General features: G+C 41.2%; 1 protein-coding gene across 1 annotated transcript; it reads left to right on the top strand.

Annotated features, from left to right (window-relative positions):
• The first annotated feature begins 40 nt into the window (after window positions 1-40).
• On the top strand, window positions 41-13,877 carry slc35a2 (solute carrier family 35 member 2). The gene is made up of 5 exons (XM_046364913.1): window positions 41-422; window positions 2,749-2,931; window positions 6,862-7,013; window positions 7,244-7,950; window positions 13,134-13,877. Exons 1-5 carry the CDS (start codon window positions 347-349, stop codon window positions 13,159-13,161), a joined length of 1,146 nt encoding a protein of 381 aa, XP_046220869.1. The 5' UTR covers window positions 41-346; the 3' UTR covers window positions 13,162-13,877.
• Window positions 13,878-14,340: the final 463 nt, after the last annotated feature.

Below are 14,340 nucleotides of genomic sequence, written 5' to 3'. Positions count from 1 at the left end.
ACCGAACGACGGAGAGGCTGTCCCTCAACTCAACAACCAATAGGATCATCTGTACTGGAAGCTCTGGGGGTTTTGTGAATGTGCCAGCGAACAAGGAAATGATTGTGAAGTAAAAACGAAAAACAACACATCAGTGTTTTAATCGTAACGTGGAATGGCTCAGCTAGTGGAGTTGGGAATCCTAGCACTCGTTGTCAGTTGACGTGTGAAAGGGGCTGCAACAGCTATTGGATGCAAGCTAGCTACCAGTGCTAAATTAGCTAACATTAGGTGAAAGTCAAAGGCAAGGAATTAGCTCACTGGCTAGGTGACAACACATTCCAGTTCACATAACGTCAATGCCAACATGGCAGGGGGCAACAACAACGGCCAAGGGACAGGAGTTGGAGAGGAGAAGACAGCCTCTCCTAGACAGAGTGAAGGTACAACTATATTTTGTTCAGCTGCTAGTTAGCATGATGTTTAGCAGACTGTACTGTGTTGATTTGCTATCCATGTTAGCTCATTTAGCTAACGTTAGCTAACTAACTATACAGCTACAGCAGTGTCAGTCAATGTATCCGGTGGCTCGTATCTAGCTATTTTAAAATAGCTACCTAGTTCATTAATAAAGTATCCAGGCAGAGGATATGGCCTATTATTCAGCGTATATATGTGTGACTCTGAAAGTTGCATTCAAAACGTTAACTATAGCCTCTTTCATGCATTGAGCCTGTGTGTGTTGTAACTTTGGTGATGTGGAACTTGTCTTTCTCTCTCTTTTTTTTACAGCCAGGTGAGGGTGGGGTCAGAAACTCCTCACACCTGTTTGAATTAACTGCGCCTTAATGTAACGAATATGAATCAACCAACCAAACAAGTCAGACAACTAGTAGGAAAATGTGAAAAGAGTAGTCCTTTATCGTACAGTAGGCAGATATTAATAATTGTAAACTGGGTAGTTTGAGCCCTGTATGCTAATTGGCTGACAGCCGTAGTTTATCAGATCTTATACCAACAGGTATGACAAAGCATTTATTTTTATTGCTCTAATTACATTGGTAACTAGTTTATGATAGCAATAAGCCATCTTGGGGGTTTGTGGTATATGGCCAATATACCACGGCTAAGGGCTGTATCCATGCACTCCGAGTTGCGTCTTATGTAAGAACAGCCCTGAGCTGTAGTATATTGGCTGTATACCACACCCCCTCGGTCCTTATTACTTATTAAACAATGAACGGTATAAATCATCACAGTAGTTTATAATAATAATAATAATATGTTCTGTTTGCTTTTGAAAGTAAAAGTCCAATTGAAAACATTGGCATTGTTGAATTCAATTTTCATAATAGCAAGCTAGGACTGATGTTTTGGTTAGCTAAACTAGCAAGTCATTTTGTTTGGATACAAAGGCAACAACTGTAGCTATCTGGTAAACATGCCAGCTATCTACTTCAGTGCATGTTGAACACATTTCTAGCAGCAAATGTGTTAAATTATAGTCATGGTATTTAAGTGATAATGCCTGAGAAGCCGGTGTTTGGAGGATATATTGGCACAGTGTTGTTACGCCTGAGATGGCAAACCGTACCAATATAACACCGGATTCGAGGGCATTATCACTTTTATACAACATATTCAAATAACGATTGACATATTTTCATAAATATTATTTGGATTAATATCTTCCTTCCACAAGTTATAGTCCCTATTACATCTAGGGTTGCAACCCAAGCCGGCTGGTCGTTTGTTCTATCAGTTCAGTTGCCAGAGACGGGACCCACTCTTTTTGTTCTGCATCTATGGACGTGACACAGTCGGCCATTATGGCTGGCAACGTTCTTATCCCTTGCTATCAAATAAACGTAACAATCCAAGTTTTGTCCCAACCACACCATATTCCTGCCGAATTAGACACCAGGCTGCCATTAGACCACGCAAGACTTCTTAACACATAATCTACCTGTGTTTACACAGCAGGAATATGGTACAGTTTGGACAAAAGTTGGATTCAGATATTTTATTATTTTAATTTTTTAATTTAAAATTGTACCCCCTTTTCTCCCCAAGTCTGTGGTATCCAATTGTTTGTAATTACTATCTTGTCTCATCGCTACACCTCCTGTACTGGCTCGGGAGAGGTGAAGGTCGAAAGCCTTGCGTCCTCCGAAACACAACCGCACTGCTTCTTAACACAGCGCGCATCCAACCCGGAAGCCAGCTGCACCAATGTGTCTGAGGAAACACTGTGCACCTGGCTACCTTGGTTAGCCTGCACTGCGCCCGACCCGCCACAGGGGTCGCTGGTGCGCGATGAGACAAGGATATCCCTACCGGCCAAACCCTCCCTAACCCGGACAACGCTAGGCCAATTGTGCGTTGCCCCATGGACCTCCCGGTCACGGCCGGCTGCGACAGAGCCTGGGTGCGAACCCAGAGTCTCTGGTGGTACAGCTAGCGCTGCGATGCAGTGCCCGAGACCACTTCGCGACCCGGGAGGCCCAGATGTTTATTTGATAGCTAGGAACAACTTCGTTATGTCTGATAAGTTAAAATCCTTAGATTATACATATGGTTTTGTTGTCAGGTAACTTTTTTGGGGGGTGATGACGGAGGGGTTCCAACCAATACACAGACTCCCAAAGTTGTCCCAAAGCTATGCTCTGCCTATGTCTTGTGAGAATAGATTTTCATCTGGTTCAACTGACTTGGATTTTCATGCAAAGTAGTCTAATGATGTCATCTGATGTTGTCTTCTTACTACAGTGAACAGAAAGCTGAAATACATCAGTTTGGCCATCCTTGTTGTCCAGAATGCCTCTCTCATCCTCAGCATTCGCTATGTCCGTACGCTGCCCGGTGATCGTTTCTTCACCACCTCTGCAGTGGTTATGGCAGAGGTGCTCAAAGTACTTACCTGCCTTCTCATCATTTTATTCCAGAGAAAAGGTAAGCCTCAATGATTGAATATTGAAACCCCCTAAGGTCGTTGTCTGCGCCTGTAGGGAAATTGAATTAGCATAATACAAAATCCCCAATAAATATCTGCCCGTTTAATCTCTAGATATGTTTTTATTTTGTATTGGATACATCTCAATCCCCTACATCCGTCTGTCTCACTTCCACATCTGCCGGCAGAGCTGGAGCGGTGTTTGTCAGACCATGAGACATCACCAAAATCGGTGTCCTCATAATTGTCTGAACAGTTTGGCCTACAAACTATGGTGAACAGATGAGACTCTCACGAACACAAAAGGGTGTTCTCTGTTTTGCACTACGACCCCCACAAGCGTCTTGAGACTTATCTGAAGTCGGTACAGCCGATCTGCCCACTTCTGTCTGAAGCGTCTGATCAGTTTGGGCTACAAAACTAATATGACGCCTCTGGGTAAAGGTGAGACTCACACATGTGCAGTGCATTCAGAAAGTATTCGGACCCCTTCCCCTTTTCCACATGTTTTAATTGATTGGACATGATTTGGAAAGGTCCCCCAGTTGATAGTTTTTGCTCTGACGTGCACTAAGCCATGAGGTTGAAGGAATGGTCCGTAGATCTCAGACAGGATTGTGTCGAGTCACAGATTTGGGGAAGATTACCAAAACATTTCTGCAGCATTGAAGGCCCCCAAGAACACGGTGGCCTCCCTCATTCTTAAATGGAAGAAGTTTGAAACCACCAAGATTCTTCCTAGAGCTGGCCGCCCGGCTAAACTGAGCAATCAGGGGAGAAGGGCCTTGGTCAGGGAGGTGACCAAGAACCAGATGGTCAGTCTGACAGAGCTAAATACTTCTCTTTGGAGATGGGAGAACATTCCAGATGCGCAACCATCTCTGCAGCACTCCCCCAATCAGGTGTTTATGGTGGAGTGGCGAGACGAAAGCCACTCCTCATTAAAAGGCACATGATAGCCCCCTTAGAGTTTGCCAAAAGGCAGCTAAAGACTCTCAGACCATGAGAAACGAGATCCTCTGGTCTGATGAAACCAAGATTGAACTCTTTGGCCTGAATACCAAGTGTCACATCTGGAGGAAACCTGGCACCATCCCTATGGTGAAGCATGGTGGTGGCTGCATCATGCTGTATTTATTTAGTTTTGCGGCAGGGACTGTGAGACTAGTCAGGATCGAGAGAAATATGAACGGAGAAAAGGAGAGATCCTTGTTGAAAACCTGCTCCAGAGCACTCAGGACCTCAGACTGGGGCGAAGGTTCACCTTGCAACAGGACAACGACCCTTTTTATTTTATTTTTTAAATATTTTTTATTTCACCTTTATTTAACCAGGTAGGCTAGTTGAGAACAAGTTCTCATTTGCAACTGCGACCTGGCCAAGATAAAGCATAGCAGTGTGAACAGACAACACAGAGTTACACATGGAGTACATTTTACATTTACATTTAAGTCATTTAGCAGACGCTCTTATCCAGAGCGACTTACAAATTGGGTAAACAGTTAACAAGTCAATAACACAGTAAAAAAAAAAAGGAGTCTATATACAATGTGTGCAAAAGGCATGAGGAGGTAGGCGAATAATTACAATATTGCAGATTAACACTGGAGTGATAAATGATCAGATGATCATGTACAGGTAGAGATATTGGTGCGCAAAAGAGCAGAAAAGTAAATAAATAAAAACTGTGGGGATGAGGTAGGTGAAAATGGGTGGGCTATTTACCAATAGACTATGTACAGCTGCAGCGATCGGTTAGCTGCTCAGATAGCTGATGTTTGAAGTTGGTGAGGGAGATAAAAGTCTCCAACTTCAGCGATTTTTGCAATTCGTTCCAGTCACAGGCAGCAGAGTACTGGAACGAAAGGCGGCCGAATGAGGCGTTTGCTTTAGGGATGATCAGTGAGATACACCTGCTGGAGCGCGTGCTACGGATGGGTGTTGCCATCGTGACCAGTGAACTGAGATAAGGCGGAGCTTTACCTAGCATGGCCTTGTAGATGCCCTGGAGCCAGTGGGTCTGGCGACGAATATGTAGCGAGGGCCAGCCGACTAGAGCATACAAGTCGCAGTGGTGGGTAGTATAAGGTGCTTTAGTGACAAAACGGATGGCACTGTGATAAACTGCATCCAGTTTGCTGAGTAGTGTTGGAAGCAATTTTGTAGATGACATCGCCGAAGTCGAGGATCGGTAGGATAGTCAGTTTTACTAGGGTAAGCTTGGCAGCGTGAGTGAAGGAGGCTTTGTTGCGGAATAGAAAGCCGACTCTTGATTTGATTTTCGATTGGAGATGTTTGATATGAGTCTGGAAGGAGAGTTTGCAGTCTAGCCAGACACCTAGGTACTTATAGGTGTCCACATATTCAAGGTCGGAACCATCCAGGGTGGTGATGCTAGTCGGGCATGCGGGTGCAGGCAGCGATCGGTTGAAAAGCATGCATTTGGTTTTACTAGCGTTTAAGAGCAGTTGGAGGCCACGGAAGGAGTGTTGTATGGCATTGAAGCTCGTTTGGAGGTTAGATAGCACAGTGTCCAATGACGGGCCGCAAGTATATAGAATGGTGTCGTCTGCGTAGAGGTGGATCAGGGAATCTCCCGCAGCAAGAGCAACATCATTGATATATACAGACCCTAAGCACACAGCTAAGACAATGCAGGAGTGCCTTCGGGACAAGTCTCTGAATGTCCTTGACTGGCTCAGCTAGAGCTTGGACTTGAACCCGATCGAACATCTTTGGAGAGACTGGAAAATAGTTGTGCAGCAACGCTCCCCATCCAACCTGACAGAGCTTGAGAGGATCTGCAGAGAAGAATGGAAAAAACATTTACATACATTTAAGTCATTTAGCAGACGCTCTTATCCAGAGCGACTTACAAATTGGTGCATTCACCTTATGACATCCAGTGGAACAGAAACTTTACAATAGTGCATCTAAATCTTTTAAGGGGGGGGGGGGGGTGAGAAGGATTACTTTATCCTATCCTAGGTATTCCTTAAAGAGGTGGGGTTTCAGGTGTCTCCGGAAGGTGGTGATTGACTCCGCTGTCCTGGCGTCGTGAGGGAGTTTGTTCCACCATTGGGGGGGCCAGAGCAAAACTCCCCAAATACAGGTGTGCCAAGCTTGTAGCGTCATACCCAAGAAAACCCAAGGCTTGTAATCGCTGCCAAAGGTGCTTCAACAAAGTACTAAGTTATTTTAAATGTTTTATTTAATTATACTTCAAGGGGTCCTTAAATTCTAAATCCAATAGCAAAATTATGCTTGGTTTGACCAGTATTAAAAATGCCATATAGCTTAGTAGAATGGGTTAATGTGTGTAATGGGGATTTTCAGTTGAAGCAAGGAGCGAAGTCATTGTTAATATCAAACAGAAATGTTTTACAAAAATTCAGGGAGAACACCTCCAGAGCAGAAGCAAAGAACATGAATTGGAGACAGGCCCTTAATACTGTAATCAGTACCCAATGTTCTCCAAACATCAGCCTGAGAATCTTGTACAAAGTCCAAACAAAAGACAGTGACTTTGCCAGCTGCTGTAGAATCGGTGTTCATAATGTCATCAATACAATAATAATCAGTGTGTCCTGGGTCCTTGTACCTTCAGTAGCCCTGACGTCAATCACTATCAAACGGCATAACAACCCATAACATTCGGTAACAATTCTGCTACTGACCATCAACCAGTACACAAATGAATATAGCACTGGAAGCATTGTTAATTACTCTTAACTGAATATGAACTTTAATCATCTTAAATATTTACATTTACATTGTGTTTACTGCAGAAACATTTTGGCATTGTTTTTAAAGTTCAATACTTGGCTAATTTGTGTTGTCAATACACATGACCTACCTGCAAAATGTAAATGTGGTGGTCTGCATTTTCACCTGTCTCTTACAATCAACTCGCTCTCTCCCTCTCCCAGGAAACCTAAAGGAGTTTATTGTATTGCAGTACAACTCCATTGTCATCCAATACAAGGACACGCTTAAACTGGCTGTCCCAGCCCTCATCTATACCTTGCAGAACAACCTCCAGTATGTGGCTATCTCCAATTTACCAGCAGCTACTTTCCAGGTTAGTTGCTCTGGCTTCCCGGTAATGAGATATGTTTCTTCTAGCGTCGCATCCTTGATTATGATATCTCATAGCAAATCACTTTACCACAAACATTTTTTGTTTTGTTTCCCATACCCTCCTGTAAGCCATTTAAACAAAAAAAAAGTTAATGATTTTAGTCTGCAATATGCAAAATGTATGTTGTTATATGCTGTTTGGTTTAATGAATGTTGTGGTTATTTCTCCAGGTGACCTACCAGCTGAAAATTCTGACCACAGCTCTTTTTTCTGTGCTGATGCTGCGGAAGAGCCTATCACGGATTCAGTGGCTGTCCCTGCTTCTGCTGTTCGCTGGGGTTGCTATCGTACAGTTGGAGCAGGAAGGAAAACAGAAGGAGACTACCGTCACTGGACCGAGCCAGAACTATGCCAAAGGACTGGTGGCAGTGATAGTGTCCTGCCTCTCCTCTGGCTTTGCTGGAGTGTACTTTGAGAAAATCCTTAAGGGCAGCTCAGCCTCTGTGTGGATGAGGAACATCCAGCTGGGCATATTTGGCACTCTACTAGGCCTGTTGGGCATGTGGTGGAACGATGGCCTTGCCATTGCAGAGAAGGGCTTCCTGTTTGGGTACACACCCATGGTGTGGGGTGTCATTTTTAACCAGGCTTTTGGGGGTTTACTGGTGGCGGTGGTAGTGAAGTACGCAGACAACATCCTGAAGGGGTTCGCCACTTCCTTTTCCATCATCGTCTCCACTGTCGTCTCTGTCTACCTCTTTGGGTTCCACGTGGACCTCCTCTTCACTCTGGGTGCTGGTCTGGTCATTGGAGCCGTCTATATGTATAGTCTGCCCAAAGCAGCTGCTCCCTCCCCGTCTACTGCTACCCTCTCCACTTCCAGCCACAGTCTGGCCGACGGCGCTGGAGACTCGGAGACGGAAGCTTTCCTCCCAAAGTCAGTCCTGGTGAAATGAGCGCTCTGCAATCCTGTCTGTCCTTCTCTTCTTCCTTTGAAATCTCATTATTTTTCCATCTGGACTAAAACAAACTTTGCCTTCCATCTTTATCTTTCTGCTACTTATATTTAATTTGGGAACTTCATATCAATAGATGTTTTTGATACAAACGGAAGGGGTACGGCATCGCTGTATTTTAGTTCTGTAGATAGCCCAAGGTTGTTATTCCTCAGACGACCCATCAGTTTATTCTGCCTATAATGGAATGGGTAGCCAGAGATTTTAACTCTGTTTTCGTGCAGTAGTCTGCTAAGTTACAATACTTTTTGAAAGCACAAGAGGGTGAAGTATGAAAACTTGTGATATTCATGTTAATCATGCCTCTGGGAATATCTTTGCTTTCAATACTTAGTTCTCTACAGACCCCTCTTTGCCTTAAACAATGTATTTTTAATCAAAAGAAAGCCTTACCACATATCCAGATGACTTGCCAGAGGACTTAAAATACAGCTGCAACTTTAGTTGTTTTTTAAAAATTGAAGTTATGGTCTTCAAGAAACCTAGTTACTTGGATACAACTCTTTAGACAGAGAGTCTGGCCATTCTACCATAAAGGCCTGATTAGTGGAGTACTGCAGAGATGGTTGTCCATCTGAACTATAATGGAATATAGTTGAAAGACTTCCAATTGGCATGGCGACTTTATAAATGTCTATAAACCTAGAAACTGAAAAGGAGTTTGAGGTGTTCTGGAATTAATGTATTTCTGTCTGCTCTCGCTTGAGCTCCTCAGGTGTAGACCCAACTAATCGAATCCCATCCTAACGGCGCCTAAAAGGGAGGCTAGTTTAGGGTGGGCCCGGCTAGTTTGGGCACCACCTGAGCTAATGGTCATGCTGTGCCTTTTCTCTTTCATTTGTACAGTAATGATATAATTTGTTGACAAAAGTTGAAAAATGCATAAATAATATCACATTTATAATTTCATTTTTTGCTTCGACTAATTGTGACAGGTTTGTGGAAATATGCTCATGCTCATATTTATACACAAACTGTTCTCTGAGATGTCTTTTTTTATTTTTTAGATATCAACTGGAGTTGATGGAATGTTTTAATGTTTTTTGTCAAAGTGGAAAGTGTTTGTCCCTGAGCAAAAAAACACAGAGTAAACTGGACAAGTATCAAATGATAAAGCATTAGTTGTGGGTGTTTTTTTTTACACTCAAGTCTGCTTTATTATCATATTAAATGAAGGAGCTTTTCTCTTAAAATCAAAGTTAAATCCCAATGTTACCAGAGAATATTGAGCATACTTTCTTAGATTTTGCAAGAATGGTTTCTTTAAAATCATCAAGCTGACAAGGACAATATACTGTATTTTTCGGCAGCTAAAATCCTATTTTTTCATGAATTGGTTTATTTAGTTTTTGTTTACTTTCAGGCTGTTGGTGTTGGGTTAGAAATTCAGATACAGCTGCTCATAGTCTTTTGACCTACAGCCAATTCATATAATTTAAAATGCATAAACAAATAGACTTTTATATAGAATTCTATCTTAAGTCTGGGTTAGTATCATTGACATTATAATTGATAGACTTATTAAAGGCAGTTTGAAAATGCTTTACAAATGGAATTCATAAAGGGATGTGATATTTCTCACAAGTTGTTTTTCAGTGTGAAATATCAGGGGAAAAAAACTAATTGATACAGTTTAGATCAAGTAAAGTATTTATCTGAATTTTTTTACTATGTTCATGACTTAGCTATTTCTGTACACTCTCAGACAAAAGCATATTTTATTTAGTCATCAACATTTTACTACAGTATCCCCATGCCTTTTGGCCTCTGAGAAATGTCCTGACTACCATATGCTAGAATAATTAAGGAACACTTACATGTTACCTATTTAAGTTACCTAAGAAATAGTATCTGGTTTCAGTATGATGAGGTTATCGTTGTGTTCCTCTTCAGAAAGACTATTAGCAGCTGTTCAATATGGGATGAATTTGTCTGCGTTCATTGCCTTCAATGTTGACACAGAGCCACTGGCCTCTACTTGGTGTCTTAATTGTCCCACATCACTGTTCAGCGTTGGATGCATTTATATCTGTGTGATATGAAATGAACTTATGAAGAAAAAGATAGTTATCATGGTTAGTTTGCACTTTTTATGAATGCCTCTGTACAGATAATACTTCTTTTAGTAAAACTTTTATAAAACTGGAGCTGGTTTCCATCCCTCTGGATTTTGTCTTAATTCATGTATACTGAACAAGAATATAAACGCAACATGCAACAATTTCAATGATTGGGGAGCCAAGGCTCAGCCAATCAGAATGGGTTTTTCCCCATAAAAAAGGGCTTTATTACAGAAAGAAATGCTCCTCAGTTCCATCAGCTGTCCGGGTGGCTGGTCTCAGATGATCCCGCAGGTGAAGAAGCTGGACGTGGAGGTCCTGGGCTGGCGTGGTTACACGTGATCTGTGGTTGTGAGGCCGGTTGGACGAACTGCCAAATTCAATAAAATTACGTTGGAGGCGGCTTATGGTAGAGAAATTCATTCAATTCTCTGGCAATAGCTCTGGTGGACATTCCCGCAGTCTGCATTCTAAATGCACACTCCCTCAACTTGAGATATCTGTTGTACGATGTTGTGACAAAACTGCGCATTTTAGAGTGGCCTTTTATTGTCCCCAGCACAAGCTGCACCTGTGGAATGATCATGCTGTATAATCAGCTTCTTGATATGCCCCACATGTCAGATGGATGGATTATCTTGGCAAATGAGAAATACTCATGAAGAGGGATAAAAACAAATTTGTGCACAAAATTTGAGAGAAAAAAGCTTTTTGTCTATATGGAACATTTCTGGGATATTTTATTTCGGCTCATGAAACATGGGACCAAAACTTTACATGTTGCGTTTATAATTGTGTTTAGTATAATTGTAATGTAAGTACAAAATCCTGTGTCCCTTTATAAGTAGAGCTAACAAAATGTTAACATTGTAATATTACACTTGGTGCAGAGCACCACCAGAAGTGTTATCACCGTGATCCAGTGCACTATTGCATCCGTTTAAGCCATAAGGCTGTTCTTATCCCTGCATCTTTTTCCAACAAAGAATTATCGCCTGTAGTGACAAAGATGTCGAGAGATGCTATTGTCCATCAACGTTAAAAGACAACTATCCCAGTCAAACCAGTAACATTGACTTGCCTACACTTTTTTCATGCTAAACTGGGAGTGAGAGACAAGTGAATATCAGGGGGGGGGAAATCAGGATAAACATCAGTCAACCATTTTTGTCGGAAGTGATACAGTACACTGCCTTTAAGAGTTTTTGACTTACAGTACCAGCCAAAAGTTTGGACACACCTACTCATTCAAGGGTTTTTCTAATTTTTTTTACTATTTTCTACATTGTAGAATAATGGTAAAGACAAACTATGAATTAACACATGGAATTATGTAGTAACCAAAAGTGTTAAACAAATTAAAATATTTTAGATTCTTCAAAGTAGCCACCCTTTGCCTTGACAGTTTTCCACACACTCAGCCAGCTTCATGTGGAATGCTTTTCCAACAGTCTTGAAGGAGTTCCCACATATGCTGAGCACTTGATGGCTGCTTTTCCTTCAATCTGTGGTCCAACTCATCCCAAACCATCTCAAATGAGTTGAGGTCGGGTGATTGTGGAGGCCAGATCATCTGATACAGCACTCCATCACTCTCCTTGGTAAAATAGCCCTTACACAGCCTGGAGGTGTGTTTTGGGTCATTGTCCTGTTGAAAAACAAATGATAGTAACCCTAAGTGCAAACCAGATGGGATGGCATATCGCTGAAGAATGCTGTGGTAGCCATGCTGGTTAAGTGTGCCTTGAATTCTAAATAAATCACTATCACACCACCTCCATGTTCCACGTTAGGAACCACACATGCAGAGATAATCCGTTCACCGACTGCATCTCACAAAGACATGGCGGTTGGAACCAAAAATCTCCAATTTGGACTCATCAGACCAAAGGACAGATTTCCACCGGTCTAATGTCCATTGCTTGTGTTTCTTGGCCCAAGCAAGTCTCTTCTTATTGGTCCTTCTGTAGCTCAGTTGGTAGAGCATGGCGCTTGTAACGCCAGGGTAGTGGGTTCGATCCCCGGGACCACCCATACGTAGAATGTATGCACACATGACTGTAAGTCGCTTTGGATAAAAGTGTCTGCTAAGTGGCATATATTATTATTGGTGTCCTTTAGTAGTGGTTTCTTTGCAGCAATTCGACCATGAAGGCCTGATTCATGCAGTCTCCTCTGAACAGTTGATGTTGAGGTGTCTGTTACTTGAACTCTGTGAAACATTTATTTGGGCTGCAATTTCTGAGGCTGGTAACTCTAATGAACCTATGCTCTGCAGCAGAGGTAACGTCTACCTTTCCTGTGGCGGTCCTCATGAGAGCGGGTTTCATCATAGCGCTTGATGGTTTTTGCGACTGCACTTAAAGAAACTTTCAAAGTTCTTGAAATGTTCCTGATTTCCTGACCTCCATGTCTTAAAGTAATGATTGACTGTAATTTATCTTTGCTTATTTGAGCTGTTATTGCCATAATATGGACTTGGTCTTTTACCAAATAAGACTATCTTGTCACAACACAACTGAATGTCTCAAACGCATTAAGGAAAGAAATTCCACAAAATTGACTTAACAAGGCACATCTGTTAATTCTAATGAAAAACGGTGGCTAATTTGAAGAATCTCAAATATAAAATATATTTTGATTTGTTTAACACTTTTTTGGTTACTACATGATTCCATATGTATAAAGAAAACCCCTGGAATGAGTAGGTGGTAGGTGTGTCCAAACTTTTGACTGGTACTGTATATATATATATATATATATATATATATATATATATATATATATATATATATATATATATATATATATATATATATTCAGTGTTTGAGCTTTTAGCTACCCTATTTTCAGAGCTGTAAGATATACAGTTCTAAAGTTCTCCCCAGGGAGAATGTTTATTTTCACATTTGTTCATGTGAGACAATAACATGTTATTTTTTTTAATACGGTTGTTATAGTATTTGCTTAGGACAGAACAAAGATCTCTTCTTGAAAACAATATCTGACTGGTGCTTTGTGTTCCATTTTCTCTCTGTTCCTAGGGCCTCTGAAAAGGAAAAAGGATGCTAAGAAAGTGCTTCACGTCTGAAGGCATACCATCCCTGCATCTCATGCCAAAGTGATGTTGAAAGGAAAATGATTACAAATGCCTTCTATTAATTTAATTTAAATTCCTATACTAGCAGATCTGTTGGAGATGTTTGCCTCAGTGGCGAATGGGTATTGTATGAAGAGAATTACATTATCTTTTAATCATGCTTAATTTACATGTAACAGATCAGGAGTTGAAACTTCCTTTGTCGAAAATATTTCCTTACACTGTTGCCTTACTATTTATCTAACATTAACATGAGTTCTTGTTAAAAAATATTTTTCTGCTCCGTATCTACCCATTTATAACAAGTATTATTTAATCCCCATGAGATTGTTGAATAGTGTTTCATTATTAGTTTATGTATTATGTGTGTGATGCATTGAAACACTAATATCAGCCTTTAATGTAAATCTATCACGGCCTATATTTAACTTTTATTTTTTTTATTTTGATGTGTTTGTTCAACACCCAGCCAAGCAAAACTGAAAATGTGTTGAAAGTAAGGGCAGCAGGTAGCCTAGTCGTTTAGAGGGTTGGGCCAGTAACCAGAAGGTCGCTGGTTCGAATCTGTAGCCGATTAGGGGGGGAATCTGTCGATGTGCCCTTGAGCAAGGCACTTAGCTCTAATTACTCCTGTTAGTTGCTCTGGATAAGAGCATCTGCTAAATAAATGTATATGTGTTGACTTTTATTTGGGTTGAAGACAGTCCATGATCATTTGGCGCCCTCTACTGAACAATATTTTTTATGTCAGCGTTGAATGTTTTTTATTTAACCTTTTATTTAAATAGGTAAGTCGGTGAAGAACAAATTCGTATTTACAATGACGGCCTACCAAAAGGCAAAAAGCCTCCTGCAGGGACGGGGATTAAAAATCTAGGACAAAACACACATCACGAAAAGAGAGACACAACAACACTACATAAAGAGAGACCTAAGACAACAACATAGCATGGCAGCAACACCATATTACAACATGGTAGCAAAACACATGGCAGCAGCACAAAACACGGTACAAACATTATTGGGCACAGACAACAATTAAAGGGCAAGGTAGGGAAAACAATACTTTACACGAGTCTTTGAATGAAGAGATGGAAATAAAAAAAAACTGTCCAGTTTGAGTGTTTATTGCTGCTCGTTCCAGTCACTAG

This window comes from Oncorhynchus gorbuscha, linkage group LG10 (assembly GCF_021184085.1).
Source record: "Oncorhynchus gorbuscha isolate QuinsamMale2020 ecotype Even-year linkage group LG10, OgorEven_v1.0, whole genome shotgun sequence".
Lineage (NCBI taxonomy): Eukaryota > Metazoa > Chordata > Actinopteri > Salmoniformes > Salmonidae > Oncorhynchus > Oncorhynchus gorbuscha.
The sequence above is the reverse complement of the archived record's forward strand: the minus strand, read 5'-3'. Positions and strand labels throughout refer to the sequence as shown.

What these genes read in the sequence shown, in the direction of transcription:
- slc35a2 (XM_046364913.1), top strand. Translation starts at nt 347, where the DNA reads ATGGCAGGGGGCAACAACAACGGCCAAGGGACAGGAGTTGGAGAGGAG. An exon ending in CTCTCCTAGACAGAGTGAAG is followed by an intron (nt 423 to 2,748) that starts GTACAACTATAT and finishes TTCTTACTACAG; the next exon opens with TGAACAGAAAGCTGAAATAC. An exon ending in CATTTTATTCCAGAGAAAAG is followed by an intron (nt 2,932 to 6,861) that starts GTAAGCCTCAAT and finishes TCCCTCTCCCAG; the next exon opens with GAAACCTAAAGGAGTTTATT.